Source organism: Phodopus roborovskii, unplaced genomic scaffold (assembly GCF_943737965.1).
Source record: "Phodopus roborovskii unplaced genomic scaffold, PHOROB, whole genome shotgun sequence".
Lineage (NCBI taxonomy): Eukaryota > Metazoa > Chordata > Mammalia > Rodentia > Cricetidae > Phodopus > Phodopus roborovskii.
The window spans coordinates 4155220-4171352 of NW_026125537.1; the positions used below are offsets into that span (position 1 = coordinate 4155220).

General features: G+C 40.9%; 1 protein-coding gene across 2 annotated transcripts in view; it reads right to left on the reverse strand.

Annotated features, from left to right (window-relative positions):
* Positions 1-1595: 1595 nt before the first annotated feature.
* LOC127216169 (voltage-dependent calcium channel subunit alpha-2/delta-3-like) overlaps positions 1596-16133 on the reverse strand; it is an 86199-nt gene continuing 71661 nt past the window's right edge. Inside the window, exons 9-11 of one of the 2 annotated variants that reach the window (XM_051176761.1) lie at positions 4701-4816; positions 4420-4499; positions 1596-2012 (exon numbers count right to left, since the gene is read on the reverse strand). In XM_051176761.1, the coding sequence (XP_051032718.1) occupies positions 1920-2012; positions 4420-4499; positions 4701-4816 (289 nt within the window). In that variant the 3' untranslated portion in view covers positions 1596-1919. The remainder of the gene's footprint in view (positions 2013-4419; positions 4500-4700; positions 4817-16133) is intronic. The other variant, XM_051176762.1, reaches the window with a different exon arrangement.

Consider the following 16133-nt stretch of genomic DNA (forward strand, 5'->3'; position numbering starts at 1 on the left):
TGATAACAAGTGATTCTAAGACAAAGACTGTTTCAGTAACTGTGGAGGAGTACAAGAATCTCTGTATGTCACTGTAGTAACATTGGACAAGTCATGCAACTGGACATCTGCTTAGAAATGTTGCTTTTGCTGACCACATTGAGAATGGAATGTGGACTGGGTTGATCTTCAAGCACAGAAGGATGTAGTATGAGGCAGACCCTGTGACAAGGGCCTGAACACCACTCACAGCCACACCCAGGGCTTGAGTTAAAGGACAGTCCCATCTGGTGTGCAAAGGACAGAGGTTTTGAAACCCACAGAATCATATCTAGGCAGGCACAGGATAGTCAGTGGTAAGAATACACTTGGTAAAAAGGGATTGAGAGTTGTCCTTGAGACATGGTGTGTTGGAGAAAGTTATTTACTGGCAAATGTGATAAAAATGATGCCCACTTGGTTGGCAATGCCTTTGGAGCAGACAGCATGAGGGGCCTCCTGGGCCACTTACAGGACTGTGATGACCCACACTGCCACAAAGCATAGTGTGACTGGACTCTGTTACCTTTATGTCAGAGCGAAGGACAATTCATTCTGCTATTTAGAGCTGTACTGGGTGTAATTACCATCAGTACTAAATTACACTCCGGGACACAGTTGGCTTCTTTTTGCCAGTTCCTCAGAGTTATAATGAAGTAACATGGGTCTTAGGGCACTAGTTTTGTTACATCACCATAGCCTAGTATTAAGTATAATGTGTTTTTTGTTTGCTTGAGTGACAAGTGCATTTATTCATTCATTAGTGAACAGTATGGATGGACGCCATTCCATCTCCCTACGGTGGCTACATTTTTGCAAGTGAAAGTATTGTTATAACAAGAGCTGGAGGCATAGTCACTTTAAGGAGCATACTGATGTGGTGTTGTTATGTCCATCAGCCATGGAGCTATTTTAGAAAGAGGTGAGCGTACATTGGGATTTTTCCATTGTTGTTGTTTTGAAAGTTTAGGTGGCCTCTAGATGGCTTTGAAGTAGCCATCCCATAGAGCAGGGCATGTTTACCTAGGCAAGGAAATTAATCCACCTTATTGGTGACCATGATCCAGTGGCTCTGTTTTTCGGTTTGTGGGCCAGCATTTCAGTAATGGATAGTCTCATGTCCTGTAATATCTGAGAACTGGTATCACCTCTTATTTATGAACAACACTAGAAGCCAAATAGTGAAGAAATGAGATTCAGAGTCTTTCATGGTCATTCTTTATTTCCTCCAAGCCTTTTCAGAAGAATTTCCTGGGATTTATGACTTCTTTATTTCTACCCTTAAATAGTTCAGCACTTGACTGTGTTCTCCTCTAAAAGTATGATCTCTATTGAAGTCGGATTCAACAAACCCAGAGTTCTATGTAATGAAATCTCCCCAATGTAGAGGATAGTTTGATTTACTTCTGTAAATATTTTTAGGATTTGAGTGGAACATCTAAACAATTGTTAACGATTTGTCTAGAGTCTGCTTTGGGGGCACATCCTCTGCCAACAGCATCCTTACTGGTTCCTGGAATAGGTGACATTTAGACTGTTTCTCTCAGCTCATAAAATGATAAATTCCACAAAGGTGATTATGATTTTAATATACTTTATTTAAAAAGTACAGAGTTTTAAATTGGTTTCCATGGTTTTCAAGCAGAAGGGATACTGCCTACCCAGTATAGCCCCGTTTCTGATGAAGGGTGATCATGTGGTAAACTCACATTTGCATGACTGGCAAAGTAAAAAGATAACTTTTTTGTCAATGTATCTGTAAGAGTTTCTATCACGCACAGTTTAAAATCATGAGATGCTGATGGCTGGCCTATGCTTATGTCTTCTATGTCGCACCATATTTGGGTTCACAGTTTATCCATAATTTATAGCATGCCAAAAGAACATCTCAGTAGTCAGTGTCACCTCGAGAAGAGACTCAAAACCAGGGGGAGCAGCAGCAGGACCACCTGGGCATGGAGACTTGATGCACCCCCACACTCCCTTGCATTCTCCTGTGGGGAAAGTAGGGGCTGGTTAAAGCAGAAACAGGTTCTAGGACATTAAGCTCAGCAGTTTCCATACTGATGAGGATTCTAGAATCTTTTGACTCAGCGATGGAAGGAATCAGGTGTGTCTAAATCCCACCAAGTTAGAGGTCCAAATACGTAACTGCAGCTGTCAATGCACACACTATCTAAATTACTCTCTGAAATTATTTTACTTTTTAAAAGATTTGTTTCTAATTTGTGTGTGTTGGGGGCATGACTGTGAGTGCTGTGCCTGTAGTGTCCAGAAGAGGGCGCATCAAATCATCTAGAATCACAAACCACTTGAAGTAGGTGCTGGGAACCAAACCCAGGTTCCTCACTGAACCACATCTCCCAGGCTCGCTTTGAAAATTATATAGACCAGTGAGTGGTTCTCACTCTTCCTAACGCTGTGGTGACCCCCAGCCATAAAGTTATTTACATTGCTACTTCATAACTGTAATTTTGCAGCTGTCATGAATCATGTAAATACTTTTGGAGACAGAGGTTTGGCAAGGGGGTCACGACCCACAGGTTGAGAACCAGTGGAGTAGAAAAGGGCTGTTTCTATAGGTGTCTGCTGTGATCTCACTAAAAAGCACGACAGTTTCTAGGGACACAGACACTATCAGTTCAGAGTATCATCTTTCTGTTCACTTGGGGGAGAAAGCCCCTGTTTCAGAAAACTCATTTTACGTGTTCCTTTCTCTTAAATGCATCTAGAAACGTTGTCCATTATTCTCCTACTCTAATTGGCCATTTTCTTATTAAGGCTATTCTTTACCAAAAACTGCTAGAAGTAAGTCTCTACCTTCCAGTGCAATTTGCCCCGGCCTCTGGCTATGGGAAATGTACCCAAAGAGGAAGACTGCAAAGCCTGAGACTGTTGTCCTCTGAATTAGACCTAGGTGTCTCTTCACTTTGTATTACTTTGATAATCTTGAGCTATTACTAATTATAAACATCATTTAAACTTTTTTAGCATTGCTACTGACTTTGCTATATCTTTCCTAGGTAGGCCAAGCTATTTGAATAGTTAAATGGGTCTGCTTTTGTTCCACAGTTTCTAATCTTAAGACAACAAAGCATCTCATTAATTCTTAGAATATCCATAAGACAACTATTCTGCCATGCAAGACTAATATATTCTTTTTTAAATTGACTGTTTCCTTGTAAAATTATTTTCTAGGTTATACTGATCCCAATTCCAGTATTCTAGAAAAAAACAAAACTATAGAATTTCATGCTTATGTTACATCCAGTTAAAAAAGGAAAATTTTCTTGTTAGCATTAGTAGCTTTTACTTTAATTACTTAGTATGCTCAGTTCTTGACAGCTGTTCATCTTGAGATCAAGTCTTACTCTTTACCTAAGTCTGGCCTTGAACTTGCTCCCTTCCTGCCTCAGCCACCTAGGTGCTGGGTTATAGGAGAGGCTACCACACCCAGATCATTTGGCTAGGATCATTGAAATATTAAAAAGGTTTTTTCCAGCATAGATATAATAGATATAACATGTTGCTTTTGATTTCCCTTTTGACTATAGATGGAAATATTCTTAATAAACTCTTATTATAGTTAAAATGCTGACAGTACCTACTGTAGGTAAGTGCTGACTTTTAACATCTTAAGAACTGGAGAGCTTATAGTACATCAAAATTGTACATGAAGAAGGCTGAGGTGACACTGTCAACATCAAGTGTCCAACTCTATAATTATGATCTAGGCACACTTTCGACTTCGGGTAGGAGTAGAAGTGGAGTTCAGTTATGAACTTATTTTTCTTGTTTTAAAATGTTGTCACCTTCATTACTACAGAATGAATAAAAACTCACCTTTGTCAGAGTGGACTTAATTCTACACTCATTACCAAGGGGTTTGGATGCAGGTATGTCCAACTGCTACTCACACCTCCCAGGAGAGCAATGAATGCAGGCCAGCAGGTCTGTGTAGGACAATATCAAAAGGCTGGACAACCCTGGTTGTCACTTAGCATTCACCTCCATCTTGGCAACTATTTGATACTAAGTTGCACTTTTCTTTAAAGTGAATTTCTTCTAAACAAGAAGTTATCTGAAATAATCAGTGGAAATAATGCTACCTTCCACTTAAAATAAAACATGATGGGCAGAGCCACCTTGTGCATGACAAAATTATAACACATAGAAAATCAGAAAAGGATTTTAAAATATATATGGACACCGAAGGAAGATTTCACTAAGCAGAGGTGGGCTGAATGCCCAGATCTATTAGCTGTCATGTATTCCTGTTTTAGTTTTCTGAAATCAGTTATTTTGTCTGGAGACAAGTTTTCAGCTGTGGGTTTTGGTCACCATGAGGGACTCATTGTGAACCTGGTGGGAAGAGAACATAGAAACACTTTTCTGACTTGCCTCAGGATGGAAGCCATGGCAGGATTCCGGACGCCTCCTGATCTTCTGAGCCTTTAAACGCTCACACTTAAGAGATTCATTATGTTGACTGTAGTTAAGGCATGTTTCTGAGGATTGCATCACACACTCTGAATATCAGGGGTCAGAACTTGGCCCTAAAGTAGCTTAAGCACTTTTCTCCAAACACAGGTAAAGGATGCCATCTTTCCCTCTTGTTTCTCTCCTGTTGTTTTCCCCTTTACCAGTTGCAGCTGCAGCAGCTGGACCCACACCAAAAAGGATATACCTGATTTCAATGGGTGCCATGGTGATAGGAGCCACAGACTCACAGAGGCAGCTGCTGTCCACCACCACCATGAACAGATTGCTACTCGGGATTTGCTGGATGACAAAAGACCTGTGGGAACAGGAGGTAACAAGACAGTAAGGGGTCATTTACCATCTGTCTTCATTTCTGTTGCTTTGATAAAAATCCCCTGACCATAGAACTTAGGAAGAAATCTCTCTAGTTTCCAGTTTCCAGTTATAGTTCACTATTGGGGGAAGTGAAAGCTCAGGAGCTTGGCACAGCTGGTCACATGGCATCCATAATTAGGAACATGACACAGTGAATCCAGGCATGCTCACGATCAACACATTTTCTCCATACTTAAATAGTTTCAAGTTCCCTCAACTAGGGAATAATGTCTCCTGCAGTGGGCAGGTCATTCCACATCAATTAACATAATCAAAAATAATTGGCCAACTTGGTATAGACAACCATGAATTAAGATTCTCTTCCCAGATGATCCTAGATTGTGTTCACTCAACAATTAAGATGAACCATCACACCATCTCACTAATGAAAAGATATATAGGTACACTTCTGACCCTGAGGAACAACCATGATATTTTATGGAGCCAAGTTCAGAGATACCTTTCCAGAAAGTTGCCTCCCTCAATTGAGGTGCTTTAATTAAAAATACTAAGCTGGAGTGAGAAAGCAATAGCTGTATTCTCTTGAAGTTAGCTCCATTCATCTGGAGAGACTGAGGTTTCCAATAGAGAAATTAGAACTGGCTGAGTCATGTCAATTTTCAAAATGTACCTTCTTCATATCTGATTTCATTCTCTAGGATTAGGTTTCAGGATGACCCTCACAATGAAACTCCTGTTTCCCTGCCAAGTGCTTGTAGTTTGGTAAGAAAAAGTATACAAGGCCCAAAGCATCATCTCCTACTGGATTTCCTGTGTTATCTATCTGCCCAGGAGACAGGAGCTAGACACAGAGAAGGTTCTAGAATCCATGTTGATTTCAGATCTAAGACTGTATAGGGGCTCCACCCTTTGAGATCTACCAATACAACCGGTTCAATTGTAATGAGTTGGACTTGGTCTCTGTTATTGAATATTGTGCTGACAAATTGATCGCAGGTGGCTAGAGCATAGGAGCATGTAAAGATTTGGGATGCTGTACAGTGAGAGCCAAAATTATCTTAGTCCCTTAAATAACCATTCTCTTTAGCTTCATATTAATCTTAACATTCATGGGAGCATTAGAGACACTCTTTGGGAATAACCTCCACCAACACCAAAGCTAAGATCACATCAGAAAACTTGCTTTCTTAGACAGCCTGCCTCCCTAATGCCCCCATTAAGGTATTTGGAAAATACATTTATGTATTATTTTGTTTAACTAAGTGACATCAAAAGTTGTTATAACTTCCTCCATGGTAGAATACATCATTCAGTGTGACTTGAATATGTGTTATGTTAAAGCAGGCACATTATTTTATATCAACAGTTTTGTTGCCTAAATGGACCCCCAGAGAGTATTTACTTTTGCCAGATGAGTCATTTGGAATGTTGCCATGCATCAGCATGAACTGTCTATGTCTCTAACTCCAGCACATGGAGACTCTTCAAGGAGATATTGGTGTCTTTTCTGAGGTCAGCATCTTGCCTTTGAGTGACAAGTCCTTTCCTTTATTCTGAGTTCATTGTTATGTCTGGGTGTCCTCTTGTAAAACATTGTTTAAACTTCAGTTTATTATTAGTTGGCTATTTTTCTTAAATATGGCTCTTCCATTGTCTGTAGTTTAGTTTGTCTTTCTCCCAATCAATAAAATGTCCAAGTTTTAGTATGGAATTATTATGAATACCTAATTCTAAAGATGTCAGAATAAGGAGCACTTTTTCCTTCTGGCTTAAAAGGGTACAGCTAAAAAACTAACTGAATTTGTGGATATGCAAGGGATGCTCCTCAGTATGGTATCAAGTTTCCCAAATAACTTTATGACTTGGTCAGAAAGAATGCTATTGGATCATCCAGGAAGATACACTTAAGGCATCTTGAGCTACTTAAGGCATCTTGAGCTCTGAATGTTCCATAGACATGTAGGATAAAGCCAAGCCACAGTGGAGGAACTAGCAGTCCCCAGCATCTACCATCTCCTAATGGAGCCTGGGCAAGGTCCTTCTTGTACTATGTAACTGTAGTCCACAATGACCAATGCCTTAGATGCCAGCATGGCCTGAGCTCATTCCTTCTCGTTTGATGACCTGGGAAGTTGTTTATAGGTAGCACAGACCCAATCATCTCTCATGTTTTTCTCCTGAATCTCAAAGATATGTCTCAGGACTATGACAGTTAGTACTACAATACCTGGCATCTTTCTTTGAGAGGCCATAGAATAGACCCTTCCAGATCCCACACCACTGAAAGGTGGCAACTAGTGGTACAAGCCCTTGTCCAGCATAAAGTAAAAACAAATTACACTTATGAACTGCTGTAGGCTAGACTAGACCATGGAAATAGACAATGCTGGCATCAACTGAGACTGAAGGAATCACCCAGTATGCTCTTCTTCTCTCCTATAATCATACCCAAGCTTCTAAAACCGATAACAGCTACTTGATAAAATTGGTATGAAAACCTATGTTATAAAAGATGTTCAGACATCAACACAAATATATAACCATGATTATTTAGCAAAGGACCTCAATTTGAAGAAAACTTTGAAAATTGTTTATAGGATGTAAAATTATGCTTCTAAATAAACAAGAAAATGCAGATAAATACAAAAAAGAGCTGGGCAGTGGTGGTGCATTTAATCCCAGCACTCAGGGAGGCAGACACAGGCAGATCTCTGAGTTCAAGGTCAGCTTGGTCTGTAGAGTGAGTTCCAGTACAGCCAGTACAGAAATTTGCTGAATACATGGATAATCATGAAGATGAACCAACAATAAGTCTAAAAATTTGAATAAAAAATTATCCATCCTAACAGAGAGAAACACCATGAAAGAAAAGGAAAAAAGAATGTAAAAGCCGAATGTGGAAGGAGAGTGCAGTGAAATATTGTGTTCTGGACATGGTTATCATACTCATGATCTTACAGTAGCTGTAGCTACCTGAACAAGACCAAGCCAGCCAAAATTCCAGCATAAATAGAGAACCCCACCAGTGAGGAACTACTGAAAAGTGATGGCTGCTGGGGGAAGGAGAATCATTCTTCTCTGGGGATGTGGACACTGGGTGGTTTGCTTGTGCCTACTTGATGGCTCTATACCCATGAACCTAGAAGTGGCACTAATTGGACTTGGTACTTTGTTTTGTTTCTTTAAACAGAAGACATGAAGTTGGAAGGGGGAAATGGAGGCTAGATATGATCATATTTCATTGACTATACATATGAAATTCTCAATACTATCAGTGAAAAAAATGGTGATTACTACTGTGAAAAATATATGACTATAGAAAACTCGGTACAAGAATAGACACAGGAAGGGAAATAGGAATCCAATGTAACATGACAGAAAAGCACCAAACCACAAAAAAAAAAAAAAAAAGTTAGACGTGAAGGACACGGAAAGGAAATATATAAAGAGCAGAGTCCAATCAACAACAAAATCCTCATAGACTGACTATATGAAAGATCTAGCAGGACTCTAGCCCCAGGCTGTGACACAGCCACAGCTTGGTGCCATGGTATGAGGCTGGTGGGGGCAAGTCTCAAGCAAGTGCTGCCAGACACCTATGGCACAGGGCAGACACCATTGAAGTTAGCAGGTACAGGGTAGGGAGATGGAAGAGAGGGAGAGGTGAGGAACAGGGTGATATGAATGGCCTGAGTCCACGGTTACTTCTGGGCTTGGGCTACTGCCAAGGGCCAATCTTGGTCTGCGATCCTGAAGCAGCTGAGGGGGTATGAGGTGATGTTTGTGGCTCCTGTTGCCACTGAGGGCTGTGCAGAGGTCTGGGCCCCCACCTGAAGCCAGGTTGATGTCTGAGGGCCACTATAGAAGCCATGCCTATCCTAGTGGCCTACACTGCCATCTGGGGCCAGGCTGCTTCTGGGTCCATGTTCCTACCATAGTTGATATCTGTGTTGATGTCTGGTGGCCCATGGTACAACCAGAAGCCACATGGATGCCCAGGGTCTGGACCAAAGCCAGGGCCATGCCAGGTTGAGTGGCTGGCACTGTCATTTGGGTCCACTGTGTTGTCCAGGCCAAGGATACTACTGAGGGTCATGTATGGGTCCATGGCCCTACAGCAGCCAGGGTCTGAGTTGATGTTCATAGCTCCTGAGGCCATTGAAGGTCATGCCATGTCATAGATCAGGGCAGCTACCTGGGGCCATGGTTACACCTGAGCTGGACTATGACCTAGGACCATGTCTGGGCTCCTGCCTGCCATAGTCAAAGTCTGTGTTACTAGGGGGTACCACAGATGATAGTAGGGGTCAGTTCATGCTGAGCTGGCCCTACCCCTTACCATGGCTGTGTATCTTACGTGGGTAGCACACTAGAGTTGACTCTGCTATCAGGGACACAGGTGAGCTGGCCCTGAGGGCATGAGAACAGCAGAGCTTTGTCTGCCATGTGGTGGCATGGGGGAGGAAAAGATGCTTTCCCCTTCCCACCCCTTGCTAACTGTGGCAGGCAAGAGAGCTGGTCCCAGCAGCAGCCTGATCCTGAAAGTTACCATGGCCCCAAGGTCATAAGAGTAAGAACTAATTAACCCTGTCTCTCATAAGCTGCAGCACCCTGCCAAGGGAGCACTCTAGAGCCATTCCCTGAGGTCATGAGAGCACCCACATATGCCCCCTAGAGCAACTGGGAGAGAAGGCCCTGCACCTTGCCTGGACAAAAGAGTAGTAGAGCTGTGCCTGGTGATATGAGTGAGTGGGACTTGGATCTGAGGGCTTGAGAACAGAAGAGCTGGCCCCACTCCTTGCTACAGGCTTCATTGGGTGAGTTGGCCAAGGCAGTGCTGGAAATCTCATTTGGTTAGTGAGCCTGAGGGAAAGTTAGTAAGCTACGCAACATAGCTACCACTCAGACCCACCTCAAAATCCACTGAATCTATGAACTGGTGGAGCATGTGAAGGTAACAAACCAATAGATCTAAAACTGTAAGATCCCCATGACACAGGACAACAGGATATCCAAAAGGAGACCCACTGACAGCACGTTATCACTGGTATACCAGATGTCAGAGGCCCTGAACCAGACCAATGACTCATGGCAATGAATACTTGCAAATGAAGATGAAAAGGACTAAAGAGAAAACTGTGCAACCCAAAAGGCTATGCTACAGCTTCCACAATGAGATTCTTTTTGTTTGTTCGGTTTTGGGGGATAAGGTTGCAAGGGCAGATGGGGTGGGATATATGATGTGAAATCTGCAAAGCATCAATAAAGGTTAAGAAAAAGAATGATTTAGCTATGTTCTGTTCTACAAAAAAAAATGTCATTGGTAAACATACACATAGCTTAAAAATACACAGTTAAGAGATATTGCAGAGGTGGGTATGTATGTATAAAATAAAGCAGACTTTAAATTGAAAAAAAAAATTTGAGATTAAAGTGTTAATTCTGAAGGAAGATTTAGCAATTTCAAATATGTATATACCTAATAACCTGCCAATCAACTAATAAGGCAAATACTGTATGTTAGAGGAAAGAGAGACTCAAATTAATATTTGGGTGGCTTTGATACTACACTCTCCCAATGGGCATATTATTCTGATAGAAAATCAATAAAGAAATATCTATGTTGAGTCACAGAATTGTGAGACAGTATTGCCATGCACATTCCTCTTGTATGTACATAACACAGTTTCATGGCAGATGTTACATTAGACCACAAACAAAGCCTCAATTTTTCTCAGTCCAAAATGGAGTAAGACTGAAAATTACAAAGATGAGGTGTAAGAATATAAAGACACAGAAATGGAATATGGTCTTGGGTGAACAATAGCCAAGTGAAGGAACTGAGTGCGGAAAACATAAAGGCAAATACAAATGGTGGTACAGCACACTAAATCTCTGAAATGCAGCAGAAGCGTAAGTCCTGGGAGGAAAACTCATTCCAGTACATGTAAACTCAAAAGAAATTAAGACAGAAATAAATTGAAGGTCAGAACACTAAATAAACCAGAATCTTAAAATTAAAATAAATGAAACAGCTCTTTATATAGATGAACTAATAAATGAATACCCAAATAACAGAGATAAAACAAAGATGTTACAACTTACATCTATCATAACTATATGTTAAATTTTAGAAAACCTAGCAGAAATGCACACCTGTGAGTGCCTACCACCTACCAGTACTTAACCAGTAAGAAATAGGCAATGAGATTAAAAGTCTAATGTACTGTAAAAGGCAGTTCAGGCCCCAATAGCTACACTGATGTTACCAAACAGGACTACCTAAAGAAGAGCTAATTTCAATTCTTTAACTATTCCAAAAGTTGAGATGGAAGAAAATCTGTCACATTCTTTACTAACTAGATTAGTATTCCCTTATGTTCCTCCCAAAGCAAAATAAATGAATAAATAAAAATACAAAATAGCCTGATGTCATTGAACATAAATGTAAGATTTCTGGGGTTGAGAGTAGGTGGGAGAGCAGAAGAAAGAAAGGGAGCAGGAACTCTTTGGCATGTAAAATGAATAAAAAATAAAAAAAAAATTCTCTCTATAAAATACCAGCAAATCAAATTCCCAGCACAGCAAAGTTTCAACCACCATGGTTCAGAAAAACAGCCTAAGGATTGAAGAATGGAATAATATATGCAAATTAATAAATGTGTTATAAGACGTCAAGAGAGGAAATATGATTACCATAACATATACATAAAAATCAATAAGTACATTATGCCACAATAAAGACTCAAAATTAAACACAAGAACATACCTCAAGATACTAAGATTTTGTATAAGATTATGAAACCTCCCCTATCTATCTGGCTATCTATCTATCTCATACTAAATGGGGAAAAGCTGAAACTATTTCCTGTAAGATGTGGAACAAGACAAAGATGTCTACTCTCACCACTGTTATTTATATAGTACTGGAAGCCCTAACCAGAGAAGTCAGGTAAGAGAAAGCACAAAGGGCAAAACTATAAAGGAAGAAATGAAGATGTCAGATTATCTATGTTTGTAGATAAAAATGATCCTACAAACTGAGATACTCCATGGACAGCTGTGAAAACTCCCAAATGAATTCAGTTAGATTGCAAGATACAAAGTGAATGCAGCTTTGTACAAAATAATGAATTTGCTAAAAAAGAAATTAAGAAAGCAATTGTTCAAAAACAAGGACTCAACTCAAACTATTTAATGATAAATTTAAGTAGAGAAGTAAAGATCTCTACATAAAATATTGTTGAAAAATTACAGAAGGTATAGCAAATGGAAACCTATACCCTAAATATAGATTGAAGAGTCAGTGTTATTACAACTATACTGTCCCAAGTGATCACCAAAATAGTGACTTTCTTCTCAGAAGTAGAAAAAGAAAAATCCAAATTTTATATTGTCTCTGGCTCTTTGTCTCTGGCTCTCTTTCTGTCTTTGCCTGTCTCTCTGTCTCTGTCTTTCTATCTCTCCCTTACACACACACACACACCATTTGATTTGATTTGATTTGATTTGAGGTCTGCTCCTCAGGACACAATTCATACCTGATGCTGTAAACCTGATTGATAGCCTGTGGATATAGAGGCCGTAGGAAGAAACCTAAAGCTGCTACCTAGCTAAACGGTCATCTTTTTTGAACCACTTTCAAATGTTTACATTTTTCCCATACATCTGAGCTGTTCTTTGCAGCTGAGGTTCTTTGCAGGGGTTAATGGAGAGACTCCCTACTTGCCAACATTCTGGAAATTAGTGAATGAGTGCACAGCTCTAAGAGGACATCCATATCAATGCCCAAGATTCCAGGAAGTTTATAGAAAAGGGAGTGGAAAGATCGACCACCAGGAGGTGAGAAGTGCTATGAAATGCGCCTTTGGGACATGATATAATTGTTGTGCTCCTGAATTTACAGCAACTATGGTTACCAGCACAAGATCAAGCCACTCAAAAGTTCAGCACAGATGGAGTGGCTCATTAGGTTCTCACTGAAATAAAGACAACTATGGCTGAGAGATGGAGTTGGTTTTCTTTAGGGTTGGGACCACTGGTAGGTTTTCCCTGCTCCAGAAGTGGACCCCACACCCATGCAGAGACATGCACACAAGGAGCACTACTGGAATTTAGGATGATTAGGAACAGAAAGATGATATGAAGTTGGAAGGGGATGTTGGGGTGGAGTCTGGGAGACATGGAGGGAAGAAATGAAAGTTGGACATGATCAGAACACATTGTATACATGGATGAAATTATCAAAATATAAAAATATTTTTTAAAAGACAATGATCTTGGAAGGGGGAACAAATAACTTCTCACACACATAAAGCTAGAGGCATCATAACATCTGACTGTGAAATGATATTAAATAGAGACTAGATTGATGATCAATCAGTTAAAACATTTGCTGCTCCAACAGTGGCTCAGGCCCGTTAGTAACTCCACCGCCAGGGGTCTAACACTCTCTTCTGGCCTCCAAGTACACTTTCACTTGTGTGCATAATGCTTCCCTGCCACATGTACCCATGGTTAAAATAATAAAATGAAATACAATAGCAAGTGAGCTAATGAACAAAATAGTCCTCAAAAGAAGTCATACAAATGACCAAGAGCATAAAAATATACCCAGTTCCATTCCCTGGAAAATGCAAACACAAATCACAGTATATTTTGGGTGAACCTCAGTGGCAGACTGCTAATGTAGTGCTGGACTTCATCTCTAGCAAGTAAATAAATATAAAGGCAGAGGAAAATCATTGTTACCTGTCATCTCATCTCATTTAGAATGGGTATGATCACAAAAACAATGGCAGTGTAGTGAGTGGTGAGAAAAAGGAACTCATATACTATTGGTGAGAATCTTAATCATTATGGCCACCATGGAAAGCAATATAGGGTCCTCAAAAAAACAAAAACAAAACAAAACAAAAAACCTAACAATAGAACCATCATATGTTTTTAAGTGATGAAATCGTTCTACCAAAATATTTTTGTAGTTTGATTCTTAATAGTTAAGATATGAAATCAAGCTAGATGCCCTTTAGACAGATGGATAAACAGGGTCCATAATGAAAGTAGAACATCAAGGACTGGGAAGATGGCATGCTGGGTTAACTGCTAAGCAAGTGTAACGACTTGATCCCAGAATCCACATAAAAACAAAACATTGTAGTGTGAGCCCCTCTCCCCCAGTCCTTGGTGGGGAGGGAGACAGAAGCATCACAGGGGCTCCTTGGACAGGCAGTCTATCTGAAACAGTGGGAAAACTGTTTCAACAAATAAAGTCAAGAGCAACAGTGAAAGGAATACAACTTCCATCTCTAGCCTGTACACATGAGTACAAACATCTACACTCACATGCATATACATCACACTCATATTGGAAAGACACCAAAGACCACCAATCAATTAGAGAAGGAATGAAATCATGCCATTTGTAGTAATACATATAGAACTGGAGGCTGTTATATTGAATGAAATAACTCAAAGAAAGAATAATCTCACACATTCGTTTCCATCAGTGGAAACCAGTCTTATAGAAGAATGAATGGGGGAACTCCCTGGATTGGCCCCTGATCCTGCTGCTCCTGTCTCCAGTCCCCATTGAGAGCACCCTTGGAGCTCTGATACACCCCCAACTATCCCAACCTCCAGCATACCCCCCTCTACCCTGTGCCCTACCCCACCTACGGTCCTGCTGCTCTGGTTGAGCACTGGGACAGAGGGTGGAGCCAACAGTCCACCCTACTTCGGAGACCTCTCAGAGCAACTCCGAACAAAGGAGACCTGACTATCCATGCGGGACCACCTGTAATTTCCACAGGCTTGGTCTCTGACCCCGCCTCCAGTCCTCTGCTGGAGTCCCGGGCCCCTCCCAGAGATCCGCCTATCTCTGCGGGTCCACTCGGAGTTCCTGCGGGCAAGACCCTTGACCCCCAAATCTGGGCCCCTGCCAAAGAAGGAGGTCTCAGCTGGAGAGCGCCAGTTTCCAGTGAGATCCCACTACCCTGCAAAACCTTCTCAAGTTCAAGCTCAGCCCTCGTCCTCTTCTGCCAGTCATTGGCCAGAGCTATCGGCCAGAGCTATTGGCCAGAGGACCACTGTGAGTACCTGCTGGCATCTTCTTCTGGATCCTCATCCTTGACCCCATCCCTGGATCCCTGTCTGCAGAGAAACCTCCTAGAGAGCTTGGACCACACAGAACTATAGACATTGAATCTTTGATCCACATAAGCCCATCTGGGAAGGACCATAGAGAGAGGGAAGAGACACCACCAACACCTACTGGAAGAAACTATGGGAAGAAGGCAATACAAGAGAACACCTAACAACAGAAAGACAAACATGACACCACCAGAATCTAGGGAATCTACACCAACTAGAATGGAACACAACAACAAAGCAGAGGAAGCAGAAGGGTAAGACTTAAAAATCACCATCATAAAAATGATAGAGGCCCTCAAAGAAGATATGAGAAAATCCCTTAAAGAAATGGAGGAAAAAACAAACAAAAAAGTGGAAGAAATGAACAAATTCCTTAAGGAAAGTACAGAAAGCCAAGAAAAAACAATTAACCAGGTGAAGGAAACGGTTCAAGACTTGAAAACCGAAATTGAGAAAATAAAGGCAACACAAATGGAAGGAAAGCTGGAAATTGAAAAGCTGGGCAAAAAATCGGAAACCACGGACACAAGCGCATAACCAATAGAATTCAAGAGATGGAAGAGAGAATCTCAGGCGCAGAAGATAAACTAGAAGAAATAGATTCATCGACCAAAGAAAACCATAAATCCAACAAATCCTTAACACACAACATCCAGGAAATGTGGGACACCATGAAAAGGCCAAACCTAAGAATAATAGGCATAGAGGAAGGTGAGGAAGCCCAGCTCAAAGGTGCTGAAAACATATTCAACAAAATCATCGAGGAAAACTTCCCAAATCTGAAGAAGGACATGCCCATGAAAGTACAAGAAGCATACCGAACCCCAAATAGGCTGGACCAAAGAAAAAAGACCCCTCGACATATAATAATCAAAACACCTAGCATACAGAATAAAGAAAGAATATTAAGAGCAGCGAAGGAAAAAGGACAGGTAACAACATATAAAGGCAGACCTATCAAAATTACACCTGACTTCTCCATGGAAACCCTCAAGGCCAGAAGGTCCTGGATAGATGTTCTAAAAGTATTAAGAGAACACGGATGCCAGCCTAGGCTACTATATCCAGCAAAACTCTCAGTCAATATAGATGGAGAGAACAAGATATTCAATGACAAAACCAGATTTTCCCAATATGTATCTACA